This window comes from Mobula hypostoma, chromosome 7 (assembly GCF_963921235.1).
Source record: "Mobula hypostoma chromosome 7, sMobHyp1.1, whole genome shotgun sequence".
Classification (NCBI taxonomy): Eukaryota; Metazoa; Chordata; class Chondrichthyes; order Myliobatiformes; family Myliobatidae; genus Mobula; species Mobula hypostoma.
This window is the reverse complement of record NC_086103.1, coordinates 138,595,032-138,621,369: the sequence shown is the minus strand read 5'-3', so window position 1 is coordinate 138,621,369 and position 26,338 is coordinate 138,595,032. Positions and strand designations below refer to the sequence as shown.

The window sequence follows — 26,338 nt, the reverse complement described above, 5'->3', positions numbered from 1 at the left end:
GGGTGTTGCTTGAATTTCCAGCATCTGTGGATTTCCTCGTGTTTGCGTTACAAAATCCAGTGGGTGGAAATGTCTTGTTAATGAGAGAAGTCACGGGAGCATTACCAGAAAGGTTCAAGCTGATAGAAACACAAAATACTCTGCAGATGCTGGGGTCAAAGCTGATAGAAAGGCAACAGCTGCTCAAATAAGACGAGAAGACAACCACCACGCGTTACAGCAGCGAGATGCAGAAAGTCATCTCTGAGTGCACATGTCGAATCTTAAAAGTGGATGAACTACAGAACACAGGGGGTACCTAATAAAGTGGCCACTGAGTTACAAGACTAACGGAAGAAGGAAACTGAACTACAGAGCAGCTGTCACCGGTAGTGCGCACGCGCTTTAGTTCCGGTTGGACGATTTTTAACGACGTTTCGAATAGGCACTGTACGACCGCCGTAAAGTGAGGGTTACCAGGGACGACGGAAGCACCATGGCGGAGTACGGGGGTAGATTTGAAAGTGAGAAAGCACTGGCGGATAGAAGAGAAGTTAAGCGGAGAGTGAGGGAGGAGGCTCTGGCCAAGGTATTTACTCGTTAGTGTCCGCGCTTCTCTGGATGCAGCTGTATCATTAACCTTATCCTTCCCTGATTACGATAATCAGAGATTGCGGCCTGAATCTTTTAACATTTTGAAACCAAGTATCACCGAGATTTGAGATGCAGTTCGGTGGAAAAAAAAGTCACCGATCTGTTTCTTTTGGACGGACCCACGAAATATTACTGCACCCCAACGCTGGGCATTCGCCAGAGTTAAAAGTCAGAAGTGAATTTGTAGGCCGGGAATATATTCTTAAATTGAGCTTCGTGATTTGATTGTGGTGACGTTTGTACTAATATTTTCTGTAAACGCTACGATATAACTAATTCAGCTGATTAAGAAAGTTAAATTGCAGTTCCTCAATTTGAAAAGCCTGAAAGCCAACATAATTGCAATCTACACACATCAAAGTTGCTGGTGAACGCAGCAGGCTAGGCAGCATCTCTAGGAAGAGGCACAATCTTCGGCCCGAAACGTCGACTGTACCTCTTCCTAGAGATGCTGCCTGGCTTGCTGCGTTCACCGGCAACTTTGATGTGTGTTGCTTGAATTTCCAGCATCTGCAGGATTCCTCGTGTTTGCGTTTATAATTGCAATCTAAAGCATTAGTTCCTTGTTTACATTAATTCAAATTGTGTTTCATCTGGCCCTGGAGATTTATCCACCTTCGTGTTTTTAGAGAGACCCAACACCACCTCCATCATGTCCTAGTATATCAGCATACTCTTCCTTGATTTCACAAATTTCCACGGCCTTCGTGGGGAATACTGATGCAGAGTATTTGTTTAGTACTAGCCACTTTGTACAAGCTAGGTTAAGTACTACCAGCTTTAGTTCCAGACAGAAATTCCTTCTTTTTTCTTTGAATAGATTTTCATTTTCTTTGGTACCTGCTTTATTTTTAATATTTGTATTAATACCTTTGGATCTTCTGTAATGTTACTCAGCAAGGGCATTTCACGGCCCTTTTACCCTCTTCGCCCTACCACTGGATTCCTTGCTGAATTTCTTTCCTGCTACCTTTATATTAATCAAGGAGCTTTATGACTAAATTTGCAATTTCTCACATTATCCATGAATCTTGCCGTCTTGCTATTTCTTCAACACAGGAGCATGCTGGAACTGAATTCTGATTAGTTGGGGTTGACATGGACTTGCCCTGTAAAAGCTGCTCCCAATCACCCCTCTCCACATTCTGCTTAATATTACAGTAATTTAGCACTTTCCCCTTGATGCCAATCTTTATCCATAAAGATTTGAAAAATTAGGGATTTATGAGCAGTATTTCCGAAATGCTTTCCCACTGGAATTGTGGTTTATCTGGCCACAATCATTTCCCAAACAAGATCCAGTATGTGGCCCCTTCCCAGTGTCAAAGAAACCTCTTGGATGCCCCAATCAAATGCTGTCCCATCTAAGTCTCTATCAATAAAGGGAATCCATTTTGATACTGTGGAAATTAAAATCACCCACTGCAATAGCTCTGTTGCTTTTGCATTTTACCATAATCAGCCTATATATCTATTAATCTATCTCCAACTGACTGTTGGGAGGTTTATAGTCTAACCCCTTCATAGTATATTTTGTATTCCTAAGTGCTACTGAAATTACCTCACTGGATGAGCCCTCCAGGATGTCATCTCTTTGTGAAAGACTAAAGATTAAAGGTTAGCTTTATTTGTCACATGTACATTGAAACATACAGGGAAATGCATTATTTGCTTCAATGATTAACTCAGCCTGAAAATGTGCTGGTAGTAGCCTGCAAGTATTGTCATATTTCAGGCACCAACATAGCAATCCACCCAATTTACTAACCCTAATTCGTATGTCTTCGGAATGTGGGAGGAAACTGGACCATGGGAAACCCACACTGCCATGGGATGAATGTATAACCTTATAGCGGCAGGAATTGAAACCTGATCTTACAGCTGGTGTTGTAAAGCGTTATGCTAACTACTCAGTGCTGCTTAGAGAGGGCATACTGGAAGGATGAGCCCTCATTAGCAGCGCATCCCTCACACATCTTCTACATCTCACTCAATATTGAGATTATTGTCATGGACACAAATACATGCATGCACAGGTGTAGTGAAGAACTTGCTTGCAGGAACATTACATCATATAAGCAACTTCCAGAAGAACAATATAGACTAAATACAATTTTCATAAGGAAGGACACAATTAGAACAAAAAGAAGTCCAATTCAGTGCAGAATGATTAATGTAGTTAAAGTGTTGCTAAACTGCAGTGATTAGAGTTGTCTTTTCCATAGCTGATGCCTGGCCTGCTGGGTTCCTCCAGCATTTTGTGTGTGGTGCTTGGATTTCCAGCATCTGCAGATTTTCTCTTGATTGTGATTGGGGTTGTGCCAGTTGGCTTAAGAACCAAGTGGTTGAAGGGAAGTAGCAGTTCATGAACCTGATGGTTTTGGGGCTTCAGGTTAACTACCCAGTAGTAGCTGCTAGAAGATGACATGACCAGGATGGTGGGGATGTTTGATGGTTGTTGCCTTCTTGAGACAGCATTCTTATAGCTACCATCAATGGGGGAGGGGGAGGGATGTACTTGTGATGTATTGGGTAGAGTCCGCTACTCTCTCCAGCTTCTTATGTTCAAGCGCATCCAATTGCCTTGCTGGATGATGATGCACCCAGTCAGGATACATTCAATTTGAACCTTCTTAACCTCCTAAGAAAGTAAAGATGCTGGCACATCTTCCATGTGATTGCATCTGTGTGCGGGGCCCAGGGCAGGTCAGGCAATACGTTAATGCCCATGAATTTAACTCTGCTGACTCTCTCCACTGACTGGCACATGCTCACTCTCCTTCCCCTTCCTGAACTCAACAATCAGCTCTTTAATTTTACTGACTTAGAGCATCTGAAACATAGTCATAGGAATGTTCATTAACCTGTCCTTATTTTTAGATTTGCATGACTTGACTTCCACCTTCCCCCTCAATTCCTCCACTTGCTGACCTACTGCTTCAGTTCTCACCTCCTGTCTCACTAGTTTAAACCTGACAAATAACACTAGTAAGCCTCCATGTGAAAATTTTGTTGCTGCCACCCCACTCACTTTAAGTGCAACTCGTCCTTGTGTAGGTTCCACCTGCCCCGGAAGAGAGCACCATAGCTTAGTTGCCTAAAGCCTTCACTCCTGCACGAGCTCCTTTGTCACACATTCATCTATGCCATCATACTGTTTCTTGCCTTGTTAGCACATCATATTCAGAAGAGAGAAGAAGTGATTGATTAATTAATAATTTGCTTGGTAGGCTGCTAGGGATGATTACAATATAACAGATAGAACACAGAATAGTCCAGCATAGTACAGGCCCTTTGGCCCACAATGTTGTGTTGACCTTCAAACTTGCTCCAAGATCAATCTAATGCTTCTCCCTTTCAAATAGCCCTCCATTTTTCTTTCATGTTTATTTTTTGTCTTCTGCATTAGTGCATTTCATTAAAGAAAGTAATTGACCACTTTTCAAATAAGAACTTGATTACTTTGTAGGTATACAGCCCAGTGTATGATTAAACAAAGATAATAAACAGGATGCTAATGATCAATGACCTAATGAGTTGAATGAACTAAACTGATTAACTGAACCAGAAACGGATGTGAACGGAATTAAATTGGGCGAAGGACAACCAAACTAAAAGGTGAAGGTGTGGCAGATGTGACAGTTTGACTTCTCAAATCATCAGTTTTTACCACCATGGCACGACTGAGCATATCAACAAGACACAAGGTGTTGTCATCCTGCCTTCTCTCCCAAGCAGAAATTTTGTGGTAGACAGGAGTTTCAAGATGTGTTGTTCAAGCTCTTCTGAAGAAGCACAAAGAAGCAGGTAAGGTTGAGGACCAGAAACGCAGTGACTGACTGCAGAAACTGAGTGCAGCAAATGAGAGATGTATCAATCTGATATTCCTTCTAAATCAGAAGTCGTCCAGCACTGCTATCAGCTCTGAGTGCTTAGAAAGCACTGGAACCCAAGTACACCCCTCTACAGTCTGGGGAAGTCTTATCAAAAGTGGTCTTCTTAGAAGAGTTTGTTACCAAAAAGCCATTCCTTCGAAGTGGAAACAAAGCCAAGACAGAAAAAAACACAAGGATTGGGGTGCAGAACAATGGCAGCAAGTTCTCCGGACTGACAAGTCAAAATTTGAAATTTTTGGTTCAAACAGGAGGCAATTTGTTTGTAGAAGAGCTGAAGAATGCTATATGGATGAGTGTCTGCTGCAGCCAACAGTGAAGCATGGTGGAGGTTCCCTGTTAGTTTGAGGCTGCACTTCTGCAAATGGAGTTGGTGATCTGGTCAGAATTAATGGAATCCTCATTGCTGTGAAGTATAAGCAGATTCTTATCCATCTTGCAGTACCATCAGGAAGGTGTCTGAACAGTCAAAGCGGGACAATGACCCCAACACACGACCAAGGCATAAGTAATTATCTTCATTGAAAAGAAGAACAAGGAGTTCTGCAACAGATGGTATGGCCTCCACAGAGCCCCATCATTGAGGCTGTGTGGGATTACCTGGAGATACAGAAGCAAGTGAGACAGCCAAAGTCTGCAGAACTGTGACAAGTCCTCTAAGATACTTAGAACAACTTACCAAACATTTTTACTAAAATAAAACTGCATGACAGTGTACCTAAGAGAATTGATGCAGTGTTAAAGAACCTATTTTACCTCCCTCCCTGTCCCTTTTGAACCATCTCAACCTCAGAGCATCCAGCAGCCATTCCTGCCCTTGTGATAGCCAAGGCCACAATGTCACAGTTTCATATATGGATCATCACACTTGTTCCTGATACTGCTCACATTACTATTTTAACCCATCCAACTGACTGCAGTTATTTTTTATCTGCTGTCTATCCTTTCTCACAGATTCTCTACATATTGCATCTGCCATTACAACAACTGCTCCATCCTCTGACTCTGAGAGACAGTTAGTATAACTGGCTACAGGAGAGTTGCTTCTGTTATCCAGCACTATATATGTGGAGTTTGCACTGGTGACCATCACTGAGCATGTTGTCCTTTCCCGGGTGCTCTGCTGTCCTACCAAATTGCAAAAACTTCAAAGGGACCTCTGTGAAATTACCCAGTGGAGATGGGTGGTAGGAGAGTAAGGGCAGTTAAATGAGGTTGGTGGAATATCTCTGCGAGCTGGCATGGACTCCGGTAGGCAGAATGACCACTGCCTTTGTTGGAAAATTATACAAGTGTGAAAAGTTGAGGACTGTAGAGCAGACCCGATGAGCTGAATGGTGTAGTTCTGCTCCTACGTCTTATGGCCTGGTCGAGATATAACTGGCAACAGCAGAGCATTGTCTGATATCTGTCTTCTGAAAATGTGAGAGCAGTAGTTAAGTTCTGGAGTTATTACACTTGGTATGTCTGGAAGGCTGTAAAATGCTCTTACTCACAGTTATTTAAAGCTCAGCTGAAATGGTGAAGGAAGCCAAAGATAGAGGGATCAGAGGATTGAACCAAAGAAATAAAATGATTAGTGACTAGAGACGGAGAATAATGCTTGAGATTTGGCAACATGATCATGTTTTGTTTTCTCTGGTATAGAAAGCATTTGTGAACAGTGAATAACATATTGAATTGGTAATAGTGAAAGTGAAGATAAGAGAATGGACAAGGTTGGCTTATAACAGACATCAGAGAACAGCATATCCCCATAATAGGAGCTAAAGAAAAGAAGAATTATTAACCAGAGGGAGGGGTTTGAGCATGAATTGGATTGAAGACATTCATAAATGGTAAAGAAATAACTTAGCAGGTTTTTTTTGTTTGGAACCTTTGATGATCGTTCATCAGAACTCTAATGTAACATTTTAATTCTTATTTGGAGTTTCTAGTCTGTATAATTGGAAAGTATTAACTTTAAAAGGTAATTTCTTCATAAAGTTATTCCTTGTTCATAACACAGATGAAAAAAGCATCATGTTTCTAAGTAAAATCAAGTATGTAATTATTGCCAAGCTGCTGGTAACCAAATTTGTACAAGAGGTTGAAATTAATCTTTTTGATACTTGCCAAAAATCATCTTCATTCTGCAGTGATGAGTCACAGGTTGTAAACTTTTAAGTGCTGTACATCTGTGCACGTCTAAATGAAGACTTTTTCCCCCTATAAGAGTGGAAAATATTTTGAGACTTTTGTATTTTCATGCTTACTGGGGTATTTTGGTATAGTCTGTGCTCCCTTTTTAATTTGACTTGATTACATTTCTAAAGCAATGCGTTACTTACACTTGTTGATTATTTAATAATCGTTAGCTAAAGGCCAAGTCCTTATACTGAGTTTACATATTGCCATCTTGCCCCTGTGTTGCCATTGTTCAAGTAGTTTGATTCTCAGAGTAAAAGCTGGTACCAGTAAAGTGACCATTAAGCTGTTGGAATGTTTGAAAGCACTAAGGTCCTCCTGCCTTTATTCATTTTGATCCAAGAATGACTGCACTCTTACATCAATACAGTTGACACTTGTTTGACAATTTCAGAGGCTATTTAAATTATTATGTTCTTTGTCCTACGGTAAGAAAATGGAACTAGTCATTTCACAGTGAGCTAAGCATTGAAATCTGGAGACTGGTGTCCATATTTCTTAGATAATTTGTACAAAAATCTGTTCTCCTTATGCCCACAACATTGCTGTTATCGCCCATGTCCCAGATCATTGCAGACGTCATCACTGAATAAAAAAAGTGGAAATTGCTTGAACTACTCAGCAAGTTAAACAGCTTCTTTGAAGAAGGAAATAGTTAACATTTCAGGTTGATGACTTTGCATCAGGTTTCCATCTACTGCAATATTTTGTCTTAAAAGTTTAATGTGCTTTGAAGCCATCAGTTGATTAATGATTACCACTTATAGGTTGATGATATATGAATGTGCTGAAGGTAGCAAAGGAATTACATTTTTCAGCCAGACTAAATTCTGTGCCAGTCAGCAGAAGTGTCCCTGAAATACCACCAGTAATCAATTTGGATTAGGCCTCCATTAGAGTCTGATGGATCTGTGGGATCTGATTATATCTATTGGCTTTGAATCTTATTGTGTTCCGACAAAGCCATGCCACCTCACTTCAGTATTTTATCTAGGTGAATTGACTTGGTGTCAATGATTGATAGCAGTATTATAGAGGGATTGGAAAAAATGGAAGTGTGATTTTTTTTTCACATGTTGATTTGAAGTTTGACTTGGTTTCAGTAGTCATGTGTTACTTGACACAGAAGGAGGAAAGGGAATGTTGTCTGAGATTGGGGAGCTGCTTCTCTGGCAATGATTTCAGGTTCACCTTAATGCCCTGGTCGGGTGGTGACCACCATCTACGGGGAGTGGATGAGTGTCTGCACTTAATCTTGGTGTGAATGTTAAATCCGATTTGATGTTAGATAGGGGCATTATATTTCTGCAAATACTTTTGGGCTGGTTCAGCTAAGAAAAAGGTTTAGAATTATGCTGCCCAGAAATAGGTGCTTTGACTTCCTGAGTCAACCCATACTGCTGGCAGATCCTACATTCATCTAGCTACTTGGAGTAATTTACAGTTGCCAGTTAATGTACAGACCTACGTATCATTGGGATAGGAGAGGAAATTGGAGTACCTAGAGGAAACCCACATTCTCACAGAGAAAATGCAAGCTTGGGTCAGGTTTTAATGTTCATCCAGTGCAGACCTTTATCCTGAATATATACAATAGCTGTCAGGTGAGAAAATCAACATCTGAATCATTTACCTAATTTTGTCCCGACTAATGTGCCAGTTGTAGTCTCATCTATTGTTGATAGCTGTGGAAGAAATGAACATGCAGTTGCTTGGAGACAAAATTCTGACCTTGTGTTGAGAATGGACTTCATTGCATAGTACCATAAAGCTAAAGCTAAATGAACTGATCTATAATCCATACAAGAATGTTTGAGGCACTGATGAAATGTCGTTGTGTTCTGTCATATCATGGCTTCTTGTTGCTCCATCATCATACAGATGTATAAGCAGTTCTGGTTCAGTGTGTAATAGAGCTAAGGATGACATATGCAGCACCAAGCCACAGAAAAGGATGCTGATAGGTATTATGAGCTGAGTGTAATTCTATAATCCTGCTTCATCTGTAGCAATTTAAGTGTCTTCAGCAAGCAGATATTCAAAGATTGCTACATCTGAAACAATTATAAAGATGTTGCATAATTGAGAAATTATTTAATCTTACAAATATAAGTGAAATAATATTATGTGATGCTGTGCTTTTAGAATTGGCCTTAATGTGAATGCCTCTAATACCTTCGAGAAAGCAAATTTCAAAAATATATAATTGTTATACTGTGGTGTGAACTTTAATAAAAGAATTGACAGCATTTAATATGCTACATATGATTTTAAAAAAAAGAAATCCATGTCCTGGGAATAGTTCTGATGTGGTTGCATAGCTGTAATATTTGAGTTTCAAAGTGACGTTATAATCCATATAGTATATAGATCTCCATTTAAAATTAATGGAGTAAAAAGGGCAGAATATATGTTTGTAGACTTTCACATCTGAATTGAATCTTTTTCCATTTAAGGCTCAAGCTAAATATGAAAAAGAGGAGAAACAGAAACAGCTCAAGCGTTTACGTGGTGAGGACACATGGATGTTGCCAGATGTTGATGAACGAATAGGAGAGTTTTCAGAGGTAATAGAAATGTAATTTTTATATCTTTGTTACTGTTTAAATTAATGAGGTCCTTTTGATTTATTACATAACAATATATTTCTCAGAGAGAAAAAGTAGTTTGACCTGTTAGTTTTCTTTTAGAATTCCAAATGTGTTATCTCAGAAGTCATGATTATCCTACGAACAAAAGTTACTTGCTCTGTTATTGCATTTAAAAAAAGTAAATGCCTAAAATTGAAAATTAATAATGAGTAAAAGAAAGATGTTAATTCAAGGAGGCTTTAAAGTGGGTAAATAAATAACGAAGATTTCCAGAGTAAGTTCTACTTTGTTATATCAGTGTTGCTGAAGGCTCTGTTACCAAATGGTGTGGGAACAAGGAGAATGCAGTGGATTTTGGTTAATTGGGTCATCAGTTAATCGGGGCAGCAGTGTATTTGGGACAACTCTAAAGAACTAAAACTAATTGAGAAAATAGCTGGGGTTTCCTTCATTTATTTGGGATGCTTTGCCATTTAATTGGGACAGGAGAGTGTTGCTGAACGGTTGTTAGACACGACACAGTACTTAGAGCAAATAGTTTTAAGATGGTGTCTGTTATCTTCAAAAAGCAGTGATTTTTGTCACTAATAGTTGGCGAGAAGTAAGTAGTAAGACGATTCAGAACTGTTTTGCTCACTGTGGTTTGAAGCATTCAGGCTTGGAAATGCCAGAAACTGGCAGGAGTGAAAATGAAACAATTTCACTACTTCAGCAAGTTAGGAACTCTGAAGAATCACCTGTTGTTTCTTGATCCCCTCCCCCACCTTTCATATCTACTCCTCAGCTATTCTTTCTCCAGTCCTGCCGAAGGGCCTCGGCCCAAAACGTCGACTGTACTTTTTTCCATCGGTGCTGGCTGGCCTGTTGAGTTCCTCCAGCATTTTGTGTGTGTTGCAAGAATTTGAAGGCATGAAAAAGAAGTTTGGATGATGCTTCAGTTTCTAACTAACATCAGTCACATGCTCGCCTGTGGCTGTTAGACACCGTACCATGCTTAGAGCGAACAGACCTGGGCCCAACTCATAAATGAAATAGTGAAGAAAGCATGACAGTACCTCTACTTCCTTAGAAGCTTGTGGAGATTCGGCATGACATCAAAAACTTGGACAAACATTTATAGCTGTATAGTGGAGAGTGTGTTGACTGATTGCATCACTGCCTGGTATGGAAACACCGATGCTTTTGAACAGAAAATCCTACAGAAGGTAGTGGATTTGGCCCAGTACATCACAGGTAAAGCTCTCCCAGTCTTTGAGCACATCTACATGAAACATTGTCATAGGAAAGCAGCATCCATCATTAGATATCCTCACCACCCAGGCCATGCTCTTTTCTTGCTGCTGCCATTAAGTAGAAGGTGCAAGAGCCTTAGGACTTGCACCGCTAGGTTCAAGAACAGTTACTACCCCTCAACCATCAGGCCCTTAAACAAAAGGGGATAACTACATTCACTTGCCCATCCATTGAGATGTTCCCACAATCAATGATCTCACTTGCAAAACTTTTTATCTTGTTATTTCATGTTCTCATTATTTATTGCTATTTATGTATATTTCCATTTGCACAGTTTGTGGTCTTCTGCACTCTGTTTGATCTTTCATTGATCATTTTGTACTTACTATTCTATAGATTTGCTGAATATGCTTACAGGAAAATGAATTTCAGGGTTGCATGTGGTGACATATATATGTACTCTGATAATAAAATTTACTTTGTCCTTTCAAACTTCAAATTGAGTCAATTGTGTATGCTCGTGTAATGTTATTTATTTGGGCCAACTGGCGCCGAATTGAAAAGCAGTGGTTTTTGCTAGTACATCATTAAGGAAGCCATTATCTGCACTAGGTGTCTGCTGATTTTGTTCATTTACAGTGAATCAAAAGAACACTGTATGAATTTATTTAATTATTTTGAGATACGGTGCAGTATAGACTCTACTGGCCCTTCGAGCTGTGCCCACCCCTGACAATCCCACTTTAAATCTAACCTAATCGTGGGTCAATTTACTATGACCAGTTAACTTACCTGGTATGTCTTTGGACTGTGGAAGGAAACCAGAGCACCTGGATAAAACCCATGCATTCCATGGGGAGAACATACAGAAGATGCCGGGATTGAACTCCGAACCTGACGCCTCGGGCTGTAATAGGGTTGCGCTAACTACTGTGCTCTCGTAGATAATTATTAGGAATTAGTACACAGTTCTGTAGTACTGTAGTAATAGTGGTAGTGTTCTAATTTGTTTTATATTTCATTTAAATACATAATTTGTTACTCAGTTAAACATAGTTTGTCTTTTTCAAACTATTTCCATGAAACTTCGGCTAATTCGGGCATCCCCTTAATTAGGCCAAATTGTCCTGGTCCCAAGGTGTTCCAATTAACTGGAAACCACTATATTTGGAAGTGTGAAGTATTAGCTAAATGCTAATTAAATGTCCTGATGAAGGGTCTTGGCCCAAAATGTCGACTGTTTATTCATTTCCAAAGATGCTGCCTGACCTGCTGAGTTCTTCCAGCATTTTATGTGTGTCGCTCTGGATTTCCAGCATCTGCAGAATCTCTTGGGCCAATTAAATGTTATTGCTGTTGATTTCTCCTTATGCTAAAATAACGATGCCCAGTAACTCTTTAAATGGAATTGATCTCATGGGTAGTTTGATTTGTGATTTATTTTGCCAATCCTGTTAAAAGGTCCTGTGTGAATGTAGCTTAAATGTAAATGTAGTGTGGTTATGCCATTTTGTGGATTATTAAATTACAAAGGAGAAATAAGGTTAGGTATCTGCAAAGTTGAAGTTAGTTCTTTTAATTTATAAGTGGCTTCATGCAGAAAAAATGGGAAAAAAATGAGGATGAATTTCTTTAGCTAGAGGGTGGTGAATTTGTGGGGTTCATTGCATAGAGGCTATGGAGGCTAAGTCATTGGTTCTTGATAGGTTGATAGTTTCTTGATCAGTAAGGGTGTTAAAGGTTACAGGGGCAAGGCAGGAGAATGGGGTTAAGAGATGAGGAAAAAAATCCACCATGATTGAATGGCCGAATTCTGCTCCTATGTTTTATGGTCTTGTGGTAAGATGCATTGGTTAGGGAAGGTGCATAGAATGTCTTACTTAACAATCAAAGAGTTTAAGCAGCCAATATTAACATAGCTAAATGTAAAATTAACTGGCAATAGTTGAGAGATTGCTGCTTGGCTGTTTGATAACCTTGAGGCAATGCAGATTATGATGTCAATTCTAGCAAGTGTTCTACTATGAACACTATAATCTCTGCTTGACTATTCCATCTTCTCTTGCAGGATTTTTTTTTACTACATTTCTGCATATCTCACATTCACATCAGCCATCCATCCCGGTTATTTTGTTAAACAATCTTGGAACCATTCGCCATCTCTTGTTTAGTAAGACTGACAAATACCATAAATTAAATGTATCCTGGATAAGCCAGCTGTCTTAATTTCTTTGCCGATTCTCTCAGCAAATGTTGACCTTGCATTCCAACTGTGATTGTAAATCCCCAGTTTCCCAATTCCTCCCTTGTTTTCTAAATATAGTTTCTTGAAGTTTCTCGAGAACATCTAAACTGTTTTAAAATCTCTCTCAGAATCAGTTTATAGTCCTTAAATTCTGTGCTCAGATGACGTGTTCCATATTTTTTTAAATTTCTGGTTCCTGATCAATACTTTAATCATTTAGTTTCTCACAAACTCTTTACACCAGAGATTTTAAACTGTTTTGTTGAGCACAATAATTCTCATCTTATAGGCCTTGTTTCTCCTGTGATACTTTTTCCTGTGGTAAAAGTATTTTAGAGTCATAGAAAAGTATAGCACAGAAAAAAGGCCCTCTGGCCCATCTAGTCCTTGCCAAACCATTTAAATTGCCTACTCCCATCGACCGACAGCAACGCCATAGCTCTCCAAACCCCTACCATCTGTATACCTATCCACACTTCTCTTAAACATTGAAATAGAGCTCATGTTCACCACATGCACTGACAGCTAATTCTACACTCTCACAACTCTCTGAGTGAAGAAGTTTCTCCATGTTCCCCTTCAAATTTTCACCTTTCACCCTTAACCCTTAACCCATGACCTCTAGTTCTCACCCCACCCAGTCTCAGTGGGGGAAAACCTGCTTTCCTTTACCCTATCTATACGCCTCATAATTTTGTATCCCTCTATCAAATCTCCTCTCAATCTTCTACGTTCCAAGGATAAAATCCTAGCCTATTCAATCTTTCCTTGTATCTCAGATCCTCCAGTCTCAACAATATCCTCATAAATTTTCTCTGTACTCTTTCAACCTTATTTACATCTTTCCTATAGATTGTTGAGCAAAACTGCACATAATACTCCAAATTAGGCCTTACCAACATCATGTACATCTTCAATATCACATCCAATCTCCTGTACTCAGTACTTAGATCTATGAAGGCCAATGTGCCAAAACCTTTCTTTATGACTATATCTACCTGTGATGCCACTTTCAATGAATTATGGACCTGTATTCCCAGAACCTTTTGTTTTACAGCACTCCTCAGGGCCCTCCATTTTTCCACCTGGTTCAGATCCTGCTGCAAGCTCTGATGGTCTTCCCGATAATCCACTACACCCCCAATCTTGATGTCATCTGCAAATGTGCTGATCCAGTTAACCATGTTATCATGCAGATCATTGATATAGATGACAAACAACAACGTACCCAGCACCAGTCCCAGCAGCCCTGCGCTGGTCACGGTTCCCGTTAGAGAGGCAACTATCTACTACCACTCTCTGGCTTCTCCCACAAATGCAGTATCTAATCCAATTGGCTACCTCAGCTTGAATGCCAAGCAACTGAACCTTGACCAGTTTCCCATGTGGGACCTTGTCAAATGCCTTGCTAAAGTCCATGTAAACAACATCCTTGCCTTCATCAACTTTCCTGATAATTTCCTCAAAAATCTCTGTGAGATTGCTTGGACATGACCTACCATACATGAAGCCATGTTGACTGTTCTTAATCAGTCCATGTTTATCCAAATACTCATATATCGGTCCCTTAGAATGCCTTCCAATAACTTTCCCACTACTGATGTGACTAACAGCTGAAAGTCTTGTTTCATCTTGTCTCTGTATTTTAAAGCACAGGCAGTCAATCTCTTCCCATTATTTCCTCAGTCTCTATTTTAGCATATATTCTTTTGGCCTAAATTAATTTGCTTTCAATATTTACAATACTATGTACTCCTAATTCATTGGTTGCAGACCGTGTTAGAGGTGATGGAGATACTCATTCTAAGGTTGGATATTCACAGCTTTTGACTAGAAGAAATGGTGATGTATATGTACATAGAGGCAACTAAAAGGGAACATAGAAGTAGTTGCATTCCCATTATTAGAGTTTTGAAACTGAGATGTATAAATGCCAAGCAAAGTAGATCAGTGAGAATAGGGCAATGGGAAGTGTGATGGATAATCTTAGCTTCTGCCTCAATATTAAGGTCTTCACCCTAGTTTTAAAATTGTAGCCCTTATCCTTTCACAAACTAGAGAAAATCTGCAGATGCTGGAAATTATTTTTTTCCATAGATGCTGCCTGGCCTGCTGAGTTCCTCCAGCATTTTGTGTGTATTGCCCTTATCCTTTATTTATTTCTATCCAGAAACTCTCTGTTTTGTGTTTCTTCAGTTATAAGACAGCTTCATTTTTATAGAGTGGAACTTGGAAGGTGTCCAAGTATTCAAATAGATAAACTAGAGTTTTCAGAAGAGCAAATGAGGATCTCAGCAGTAGATAAGCAGAGACACAGCAAATTTAGGCTGTAAAACAAAGTGGAGATAAACGATCTTAACATATCATTGCTTACAGCAAGCTCAGTTTGTTTTCATATATGTTACTAAAAATCTTGTTTCAACTTGGGTAGCTGCTAGGGAAATGATAAAATGAACACCTTTACTTCTGATCATATGATTGTAAATGAGTCCCAACATAAACTTCTATATCATTTGGCATAATTGGTAATGGTTTTCGTACTAACTGAGATGATTGTAGGTCATACTTCATCCCAGGATTTTGAAATAACTCAAGCAGAATCTTCTCTACTTTAGTTTCCTTCACTTCATTTCCTCTCTGACTTGTGTTGCCTCCAGGTCTAGCAAATCTTCGAGTTTAAAATTCTTGACGTTGTTTACATATCCTTGTCCTTCATATCGATTAACTTTCGTTACTATAACCTTTCAGAATCTCTAAATTCTTTTGCACAATCATTAGTCATCATGATATCAATTTGCTTAGACCAGTGGAGGCGAACATTTTTTGAGAGTGTGTGCCCAAATTGCTGCTTCTAGAGAATTCTCTCACTTGCGTTGGTAATTTTGAGTAGAGATTATCATTGATTAATGAATTGGTTACAATAATTATGGACTTTATTCAGGAAAAGGATGTCATATTGCTTATTTGCATGTAACCATTGTTTTAATATTAATTAAAGTATAAAATTATTCGCTGTTTCAAAATTTTTGCATGTGCCATAGGTTCACCATCTTTGGTTGTTTATACATCTGAAAACATGTCCCAAAAGCCATTACAATCCTCCTTACAACTCTCATTTAAACCCATGATTCTGACCAAGTTCTGGTTACCTGCCCTAATATATTCCTTCTGTTCGCTCTCAGATAATACTGTTGTGAAATATTTTTGGCATGCATTACAATGTTAAATGTACATTGTAAATTGTCACTAGAGGAAGAATTTTATTGCAGTAATTAATGAAATATGACTTCATATGACTCCTTTTCATTTCACAATGTCACTAAATAGTTTCACAGATTTACAGTTATACAATGGTATCAAAATTCCACACTTAAGTAATTTACAAAAATGATAAAATGTTTGAATTGTGCTTTTTTATAGGAACATTCTGTTAAATCCAAGAAGAAAAAAAAGAAATCAAAGAAAGACAAAAAAGTGAAAAAGAAGAGCAAGTCAAAAGATAAGACAGAAGCATTCAGTGACAGTCCTTCTGTAAGTGTGGAATTAGGAGTATAAAACGTTTTTATGTTGTGACAAGCTGCTGGAAATGTGGGGTAAAACAAACATGTTGTTGTTGAGTGCAGTTGAGTTGGCATTGACTCATGGAGACCCTATGGATAATGTAGTTGTCTATATGGTTTTCGTGGCAAGATATGAAAGTAGATTTCCAGGCCTTTCTTCCGCACAGATACTGCTGCTGCCCAGGTTGCGACCCAACCAGATTCAAACTCAGGACCATATGCCTCGAAGCCCAGTATAACTGCTTACAAATTGTAAATGTGGTTTTTATTTTCTGGGTATAATTTTCCCCTGATTGTTAGTATAGATTAAGCTGAATAGGATTGGATCACTCCCATGCCACTGCAATTGGGCGTTGGATATGCCAGTAAATAGTGTTTTAAGTGATTTTAAGAAAATATTTATTAGTTATTATTTTTTTAATCAATTAAATCTTTTCAGTTGTTTCTAAATGAATATATTCAGAAAGGTGCTGGAGAAGGACCAGTAACATCATGATAGGACCCACACACCCTGCTCATGGACTGTTTGTCCCACTCCCATTAGGGAGGAAGCTATGTGGCATCAATGCCAGGATCACCAGACTCAAACAGTTAATTTCCCCAAGCAGTAAGCCTGATCAACACCTCCACCCCCACCCCATCACCACTAATTTATCATTTCTTGTCAGAGTCTCCTCATGTACAGACATTCCTCTGCCTAGCATCACTTTATGGACATACATGCTATTAATTTATGTATGTAAGTTACCTTATGTATTTATATTTATTGTGGTCTTTATCTTACTGAGTTTTTTTGTGTTGCACTGGACCTGGAATAACAACTATTTCGTTCTCCACATTTGTGTAATGGAAATGACATTAAACAATTTTGAATCTTGAATCTTAAGACTTTATGAAGACTAATGAGACTGTCCTTGGTTGAGGCCTTGGCTTGCACCACCTGAGTGAGGCCTTAGCACTATGAATGACCCACTACACAAAGGTCATGAAAGCTGGTATGTGTATAATACAGCTACGAAAGGTTAGTACTGCCTTGAGGTTAGCTATAGGGCAAACAAATGTGGGCATAGTCCAGTGCAATGCTATCAGTTAATCAAAATGTCAACATGTGCAGATAATTATATGCACAAGCTGACATTCATTTTTATCATCTTACAGGGTGGAAAATAAGCAGGATTAATGGCAGGAGAAATGATGGTGTAAAGTTAAAGCAAATAATAATTTTATTAAATTAGTTATAAGTGGTGCCTCAGAAAGGCGATGTCAATCACTTAGGACCCCCGTCACCCAGGACATGCCCTCTTCTCATTGTTCCATCAGGAGGGAGGTACGGAAGCCTGAAGGCATATACTCAGTGATCCAGGAACTACTTCATACCCTCTGCCATCTGATTTTTAAATGGATGTTAAACCTATGAACACTAACTCACTTTTTAAAAAAATTCTGTTTTTGTGCTAATTTTAATTTAACTATTGAATATACATATATACTTACTGTATTTCAGTTTATTTTTCTATATTTATTATGCATTACATTGTACTGCTGCCACAAAGTTAACAAATTTCACGACATATGCGGGTGATATTAAACTTGGTTCTGATACTGTATTTCAAATTAACTATTGACAAACCATAACAATGCAAATTCAGATACGAAGATCATAATAAATCATTTTTAGCAAAATACTAATTTTTTTGATTGACGATTCTCTGCATTTGACTTCAAAGCGACTATGTTAAAGTTTGAACAATATTTCGGAGAAAAATCTTGCCTTTTTACATAAAAGCTATGTTATGAACATTGATCCACAATTGGTCACTGGCCCCTGTCTCGGCACTACCCCCTCTTCTTTATGCTGGCTTTCTTACCTCTCCAGCCTTGCTTCTGATAGAGGGTTTTGGCCTGAAACATCAACAGTTTCACTCCCCTCCTGAACTGGATCTTTAGTCAAAGCATTCAGTGGGTTGTTTGTTGGTCTGGATTCCAGCATTTGTAGCCACTTGTGACTCTGTACAAATTTCTTTGTTGAGTTAGTAAAAATTGTTAGAATAAATTAATTGTAAAGAATACAAAGTAGTTACTGCTTTATCAAGTATGTTAGAAAAATACAGTAATGCAGCATTAAATTAAGAAAGGTGAGAAACTTTTCATGGAAATGCTTGATCTGTTTGAAAGTTAAATAACTTATCTGTTTAAAAAATATCCTTCCATCTTAACAAATCCTATTTCTGTGCTTGTCATAGTTTCAAAAAAAAAGTATTTTAATTGATTTTTACACTTCAGAGTTCAGAGATTGAGTGGGTTGAATCTTCGGCTGTTTCTAATGTTGACAACAGTCAGAAACTCTGGAAAATCAAAGAAGAACAATCAAGTTCAGCAGAAAAAACAGACTCCATTCAGGTATGAGAGAGTTTTTGGGATGCCAGAATTTTATAATATGAGAAACATACATAAGTAAACTTTCCAAGTCCATGCCTCTATTTTTCTTCTCAGAAGCCACGTAAACCAAGCAAAAAAGCGAGGAAAAAATAGAAGCTTGTTACTTTAATGAAGGCTATAGAGGTTCATTGACTGTACTTTCTGCTTTAATCTCAGTTTCCAAAGTTTGCAGGCTTTTTTTCCAGTGGCCATCTTCTTCCTATATTGTTGAAGTCCTTCAAGATTCATCATGTTTGAGCAACTGCATATTTAAATAAAGTTTTGAATATCCATTTTTTGGGATCTTGGCATCTCTGGGAAGAACAGCATTGATTGTTTGTTTCTAATTACTCTGAGAAGATAGTGGCAAGCCACCTCCTCGATCCAACACAGTCCTTCTGATGAAGGTATTCCCACAACACTCTTGGGGAGAATGTTTTGAATTTAGACTCATTGATCAAGGAGCACTGATGTGTTTCCAAGTCAGGAATGTGTAGCAGTTTAGATGAAAGCCTGCAGGTGGTAGTGTTCCCATATTCTTGAAGCCCTTGTCCTTGAGAATACAGATTGAAAGTTTGAGATGTGCGTAGATTAGCCTGGATTTTTAATGCACAAAGATAGTGCAGCACTGCTGGTGTGGTGAGAGTGATGAAAATGAATGCGAGTGAATTTTTAAGTTAGTGGACGTGGTACAAGCTAGTACCCAGACATTGTCAAGATTATTTGCACGTTGTTGGAGGTGATCTATAAACAGAACATGCTTGGACTTCAGTGCTATGGATGCAATTTTGTCAAATGCCGTATCCATATGGCCTTTGCCATATCCAATATTCCCCAAGGTTTATTGGTAAAATGTAGCATTGGTGAGGATGTCAGGATATAGACTCAGTATTTCTGGCTGAATACAGTTATGAATCAGTGCTTTGAACAGGGATATAGGGTTACTCATGATCAGACATAGCTGAACTACACAAACTTGATAAGATCACCTGTTCTGAATCTACTCCTTCAGCATAACTTCAGTGCCACTCAGTGCAATGAGTATAGAAACAGGAAGTTTCTATCCTCCCTGTTGTTTGAATGTTTAGCTAAATGAAGGAAGGCCTTTGATCACTGTATGATGTGGATGATTTCTGGGGAAGATGAGATGCACATACTCAATGGGTTGCACAGACTGAGTGGGTGCTGTTGAACTAGAACTGATCCAGCTCTTTGTGAGGAGGTTTGCTGATGCTAGTTGTACAAGGTTTAAGCTTGTAGCAGGGAATGGGGTATGGGGTAATTGCATAGAGCTGGGGGAGGACAAGCTAAATCAGTCTAGTAGATAGAGCAGACATAGGCATGGTGAGATGCATGGGTGGAATCAAAGGTAAACTGCAGCTATTTTAATGCAGAGTCTGACCTCGTAAGGCAGAGAAATTAAAGCATGTTGCTAAACACTCTTGATATTGTTGCTAAGACAGTAATCTGGTTGAAAGAAGTTGGGGGGGGGGCACTGGCAACTTCCATTTCAGGATATAGAACTTTTAGGAATTGGGGGAAAGGGTGATGTAAAATTAAAGGTAGTGCTGCTGTATTGATTAAGTACTCCAAAACTGCAGTATTCTGACAGCATACGCTAGAAGACTTTTCAAATGAGATCATATCAGGAGAGTTCAGGAACAGAAAGAGGGCCAGTAGAGTATGCTGCAGACTTCCCAAAAGTTAGAGGAGCAGAAGTTAGAGGCAGCATGGTGGCATTGTGGTTAGCACAACGCTTTACAGATGACCTGGGTTCAATTCCCACTGCTGCCTGCAAGGAGCTTGTACTTTCTCCCCGTGACTGCGTGGGTTTCCTCTGGGTGCTCCAGATTCCTCCCACAGTCCAAAGATTGGTAGGTTTATTGGTCATTGTAAATTCTCCAGTGATTAGGCTCAGATTAAATGCTGGGTGGCACAGTTCGAAGGGCTACAAGGGCCTATTCTGTGCTATATCTCAATAAATAAATGTAGTCAAATCACTGAGAGGTGTAATGGTAATAGGGATGAAGGAAGAGATGATTTCAATTTTCTTAGTATTAGCTTAATTGCCTTTATGTGAATAACATAGAGGAGCTGGAATCATTGAAGTGCATCCAGGAGAGCTTTTGAGCCAATGTACAGGCAGTGCTAGTAGAAATGGAATAATACTGACCCAATCGTAGGAAATCTTTTTTAGCAAGTAGAAGGAGTGTCAGCAGCTATTTTAGATAGAATGACTATAACTTAGACTATAGTACTATAACTATGATTGTAGATTTCCAGAAGGCTATGGAAAGGAATAAGAATGGTCCAGAAATTAAGATCCTGAATTGGGGGAACGTTGATTTCAATATTATAAAACAGGGACTGGCAAAAGTGGACTGGGAGCAACTGTTTACGGATGTCTGCATTTGACAGAAATATTTAAAACAAGTTCAGGGCCCCTGTGTTCCCATAAAGTAAAATAAAATTACAAAAGCATATTGGATTCCTGGATGTTGGGTGATATTGAGGGTTGGATTTAAAAAAAAAATGGAAGCATACATTTTGAGTGTAGAGAACTGTAAGTAGGAGAGGGTCTTTAAGAGAATCATGTTGGGGATATAAAAATAGGAATTAAGGGGGCAAAACAAATCCACAAATTTTAAGAGAGTAAATAAAATTGAAGGAAAATCCTAAAACATATTAAAATTATTTTAAAGGTGATGTCATGACCAGGGAATAAATGCGTCCAATAGTGGATCAAAAGGGCAATGTATACAGGGAACATGAGCACACATCAGATCTTATTGAGTGTCTCTAATCTGTATTCACTAAGGAGAAGAGCATTGTAGTTGGAGAATTTGGGGAGGGAATGCTGAAATTCTGGAGCACAGGAAGGAAATGCTAGATATTTTCATGGGCTTTAAGGTGAATGGAGTCCCAGGACCTGATAGATGCTTCCCACAGTGGCCTATAATGCAAGACATAAAACTTCTGGAGCCTCAAACAGTTTACAGATTTTTGCTGGCCGCAGATAAAATTCCAAATTACTGGAAGACAGCAAATATGTTCTAGAAGTTCAGTGGGCTAACCCAAGTAATTACCTGCCTGTAAGTCTAATGCAGATGGTAGGGAAATTGTTGGAAAAATTTCTGAAGAACAGGGTTAATCTACATTTCAAACACAGGGCTTCATCAAGAATGGTTGGTATGGCTTTGTTAGGGGGATTTAATGTCACTTTTATCATACAAAAATGTATTGATGAAGGCAATATGATTGATGTAATCTTTTTTAGACTTCATTAAGGTCTTTGACAATGTCCAACATGGAAAGCAGGTCCAAAAGTTTAAAGGAAGTGGAATCTAGGGCAAGTTGGCAAACTGGATCCAAAATTGGCTTGATAATTAGGGGTGAATAGTGAAAATTGTTTTTGTGATTGGAAACTTATGACGAGTGATGTACCACTGGGATCGAACCCTGGGATCCTTGCTGTTTGTTATATCATTAATGATTCAACATTGTTTTAACATTTTAACTAAATAGTTAAAGCTACTCTTGGCGGTGTAGGTTTCCCACATTACTTGTTTCTTATGTCTTTTGGTTGCTATTGAGTATCAGTTCTTGTGACTCCACCATGTGACCGATTAGACTTAGCAGTCAATCACATTACAAAAGGAAGTAACCTTAGAGATGCAATTGCAATTTTTAATGAAAAATCTAAAATTTTTAAAATATAAATTGAAATATATCAATAAGATGGAGGGAACAACTTTACAAACCTTTAAAGGTACATAATTTTTATAAATTATAAAACAATATTTTGAAATATTTTACAATTTTGACAATTCATCAACATATGAAATTGGTCAGCAATAATGATTTAGGAAATTAATGACAATTCATCTATAGCATGTGTCAAAAAGTAATATTTTGGGGGGAAATTAGTGAAATCGGTTAATAGCAAAATTTGTTGGGGGGGGGAGAAAATTTTATTGTCAAATTATTAATTCCCAAGAAGTGTGCTTGTGAAGTCTTTGGAGAAGCAGGAATTTCTTGAAGTGGCTTATGAATTTCTACATTTTACTGTATATGCGTATACAGTTCTGAAGAAGGGTCTTGGCTCGAAATGTCGACTGTTTATTCTTTTCCATCGATGCTGCCTGGCCTGCTGAGTTCCTCCAGCATTTTGTGTGTGTTGCTTAGATTTTGATTGATATGAATTGCACTGTCCAAAACTGAACATGTGTCCTTTTCAAAGATAAAATTATTACAACTGGGCTCCCTCTCTTGGACACCTAAGAAAAGAAACTCTCGACCATTCTCTATCAGAAGTCACCTGCAGGAGGATTTTTTTATACTTTGGGTGTACTTTAAAAGTATTTATTTCTGAGGCAAATCCATTCTATGATGTATTCTTTCTGTACTAGAGGGATGAATGGATGACATTAGACTTCATGTCCATAAAGTCTATATCTACTGCTGAGATCCAGGCTGGAAAACTGGAGAAGAAAAAAATGGAGCATGAGAAAGTGAAAGCCATTGAACAGGTAGGGGGCAGGGGGGGGGAGAAAGAGAATTAACATTAAACAAGCATAATTAGGCAACTAGTAATTGTAGATATAGTGTATTTAAAATTTTTGTCATGTTGGATGATGCTGCTACCATCATAGGTAATACAACTCCGAATGTAGTGATCCATCTAATGGCATCAATTTTTTTTTAAGAGCTGTCTTGCCATTAACAGCACTCAAATTTCTCATGTAAGTTGTAGGAGCTGTGTATCTATTTTCTGTCTGTCTGCATTGTATTTTGTGTTGTGAGTTTATTATGGACCGGACGGTAATTTGTCATTGGGTTGGGGTGTGGTAGAAACAAATGAGTATAGTTATGTATTTTCGTTTGTCTTAGTCAGTTTAGTCTAGTTGAGAGGTAACTAGGGAATGATTTTTTTTTTGTTGTTGATTGCTTCATTATGCTAATTGGAACACTTCATTATTTTGCTTATTTCTAATATCACAATAAGATCGTTTGTCTTTGCTGTTTTTGTAATAATGGAACGAACGTACTTTTTTCAACTTGGAACTAGTTAATTTGAAGCCCGTAGTACAGTGTCAACTCCTGTACTCAGTCTTTCAGTGGTTTTGGTTTGTTTTTAAGTAACTGCTACATAAGTTTTGAAGTATTACTCTGATTGACTCTTTCCTACTACTGACAGGAAAAATCAAGTTGCAACTAAAAATCTAGGCCCAGAGAAACCAACAAATTGGATACAAAATTGAATTGATGATAGTGGGGAGTTTTTTTTTCAGATTGGAGCCTGTGACCAGTGGAGTGTTGCAGAGATTTTTGCTGGGTCTTTTGGATTTTTTTGTCAAATATATTAATGACTTCAATGAGAATGTTAGTGGCCTGATTGTCAAGTATTATGGAGAGTAAAAGTAGTTTTATAGGTTCTCTGGAACTGGGACATGTAATGATTAAGCTCAGAGAGGGTTCTCCCTCGTGAATCTGACTTTAGTTTATACACTGCCGAGGGCAAATGTTAAGCAAGCACTCTATGTATTGAGTGCTGTGATTAGCAAACAAGAAACAGCCTACTCTGACGTCTTTCACATCTTTGCCAGGAAATTCAATTAGCCTAGCTTGAAGAAATCTCTGTCCAATTATCATCAGCATATTACCTGCAGTATCAGGGGTCCCAACACATTCAACTACTGCTACCATCAGGAATGCTTACCATTCCATCCCTAGACTGCATTTTAGGAAGTCTGATCTTCTGGCTATCCTCCTCCTACCTGTGTGCAGGCAGAGGCTAAAGCCCAGAGGTAAAAACATCGAGGAGGTGGTCGCGGGAGGCAGAGGAGCAGCTATGGGATTGCTTTGAGTCGGTGGACTGGGGACCATGTTCAAAGACTCGTCAGAGGATCTGAATGAATATGCCGTGGTTGTCACAGAATTTACAACAACACTTGTGGACAAGTGTGTCCCCACAAGATCATTCAAGGTCTTCCCCAACCAGAAACCCTAGATGAATCAAAAGATCCACAATCTGCTGAGGCCTAGATCGGTGTCGAGAAGGTCTGGTGACCAAGGAAAGTACGAGAGGATCAGGTATAATCTCCGGAAAGCCATCTCTCATGTGAAGTGGCAATTCTGGACTAAACTTGAATCACAGAAGGATGTTCCAACAGTTGTGGCAGGAGTTGAATGCTATCACCTCCTACAAAGTAAAACCAAGTGACTTAGGTGATAACAAGGTTTCGTTCCCAGATAGGTCATGCCTTTTATGCTCACTTTGACCAACAAAACGTGGAGGCACCTTCGCGAACTTCCACAGCTCCCAACAACCTGGTAATTTCAGTCTCAGGCTCACATGACAGCATTCTTCAGGAGGGTCAAAGTCACCCAGGATTAGCACACCAGGCTGAGTACTGAAGACCCGTGCTAATCAACTGGCTGATGTGTTTACTGATATCTTTAACCTCTTACTATGGCAGTCTTGGGTACCCACCTGCTTCAAGATGATGTCCAAGAAGAATGTGGTTACCTGCCTTAATGACTATCATCCAGTAGCACTTACTTTCACCGTGATGAAGTGCTTTGAGAGGTTGGTCATCAGCTCCTCCCTGAGTGACTTGGATATGTTCCAATTTGCCTACTGTCACAACAGGTCAACAGCAGATGCCATTTCATTGGCTCTTCACTCAGCCTTGGAACATCCAGACAGTGAAGATGCCTACATCAGGTGACTTCACTGACTATAGCTCTGCAATAGGAGATCCATGAGCCAGTCCTCATCTGGGGATTGGAGGTGGAGAGGGTCAGCAACTTTAAATTCCTTGATGTTATCATTCAGAGCAACCGTCCTGGGACCAGCATGTAAGTGCCTGTACAAAGAAGGCACGCCAGCGCTTCTTACCAAACTTTGATAAAGTTTTATAGGTACGCAACCTGACTGGTTGCATCATGGCCTGGTATGGAAACTTCAATGCCCATGAATGGAGAAACCATCAAAAAGCAGTGGATACAGCCCAGTCCATCACAGGAAAAGCCCTTCCCACCGTTGAGCATGTCTACAAGGAGTACTGCCACAAGAAAGAAGCATCCATCATCAAGGATATCCAGCATCCAGCCCAGGCTCTTTTAAGTCACACACCACCAGGTTCAGGAACAGTTATTACCTTTTAACCATCAGGCTTCTGAACCAGCTTGGATAACTTCACTCACCACAACACTGAACTGTTTCCACAACCTATGAGAACTCCTGCTCTCAGTGTTATTTATTAATTATTTATTTTATTTGCAGAGTTTGTCATATTTTACATGTTGGTTGCGTGTTTTTCTTTGTGTGTAGTTTTTCATTAATTCCATTATGTTTCTTTGTATCTACTGTGAATGCCCACAATAAAATAAATCTTAGGGTAGTATATGGAGACATACAGTACTGTGTAAAAATCTTAGGCACATATAATTTTATGTATTGCACTGTACTGTTACAGCAAAAAAAAGCAAATTTCATGATATATGTGAGTGATAGATGATAAACCTGATTCTGATATGGGTCTTTAACGTGGTCCTGAGAGTGGGAAGGGGAAT

At 38.9% G+C, this 26,338-nt stretch overlaps 1 protein-coding gene across 1 annotated transcript in view; it reads left to right on the top strand.

Annotated features, from left to right (window-relative positions):
- The first annotated feature begins 446 nt into the window (after positions 1-446).
- The window catches only part of cwf19l2 (CWF19 like cell cycle control factor 2), a 114,498-nt gene continuing 88,606 nt past the window's right edge, over positions 447-26,338 (top strand). Inside the window, exons 1-5 of the mRNA XM_063054104.1 lie at positions 447-568; positions 9,170-9,280; positions 16,203-16,313; positions 18,626-18,742; positions 23,170-23,289. Coding sequence (XP_062910174.1) covers positions 476-568; positions 9,170-9,280; positions 16,203-16,313; positions 18,626-18,742; positions 23,170-23,289 — 552 coding nt within the window. The 5' untranslated portion in view covers positions 447-475. The remainder of the gene's footprint in view (positions 569-9,169; positions 9,281-16,202; positions 16,314-18,625; positions 18,743-23,169; positions 23,290-26,338) is intronic.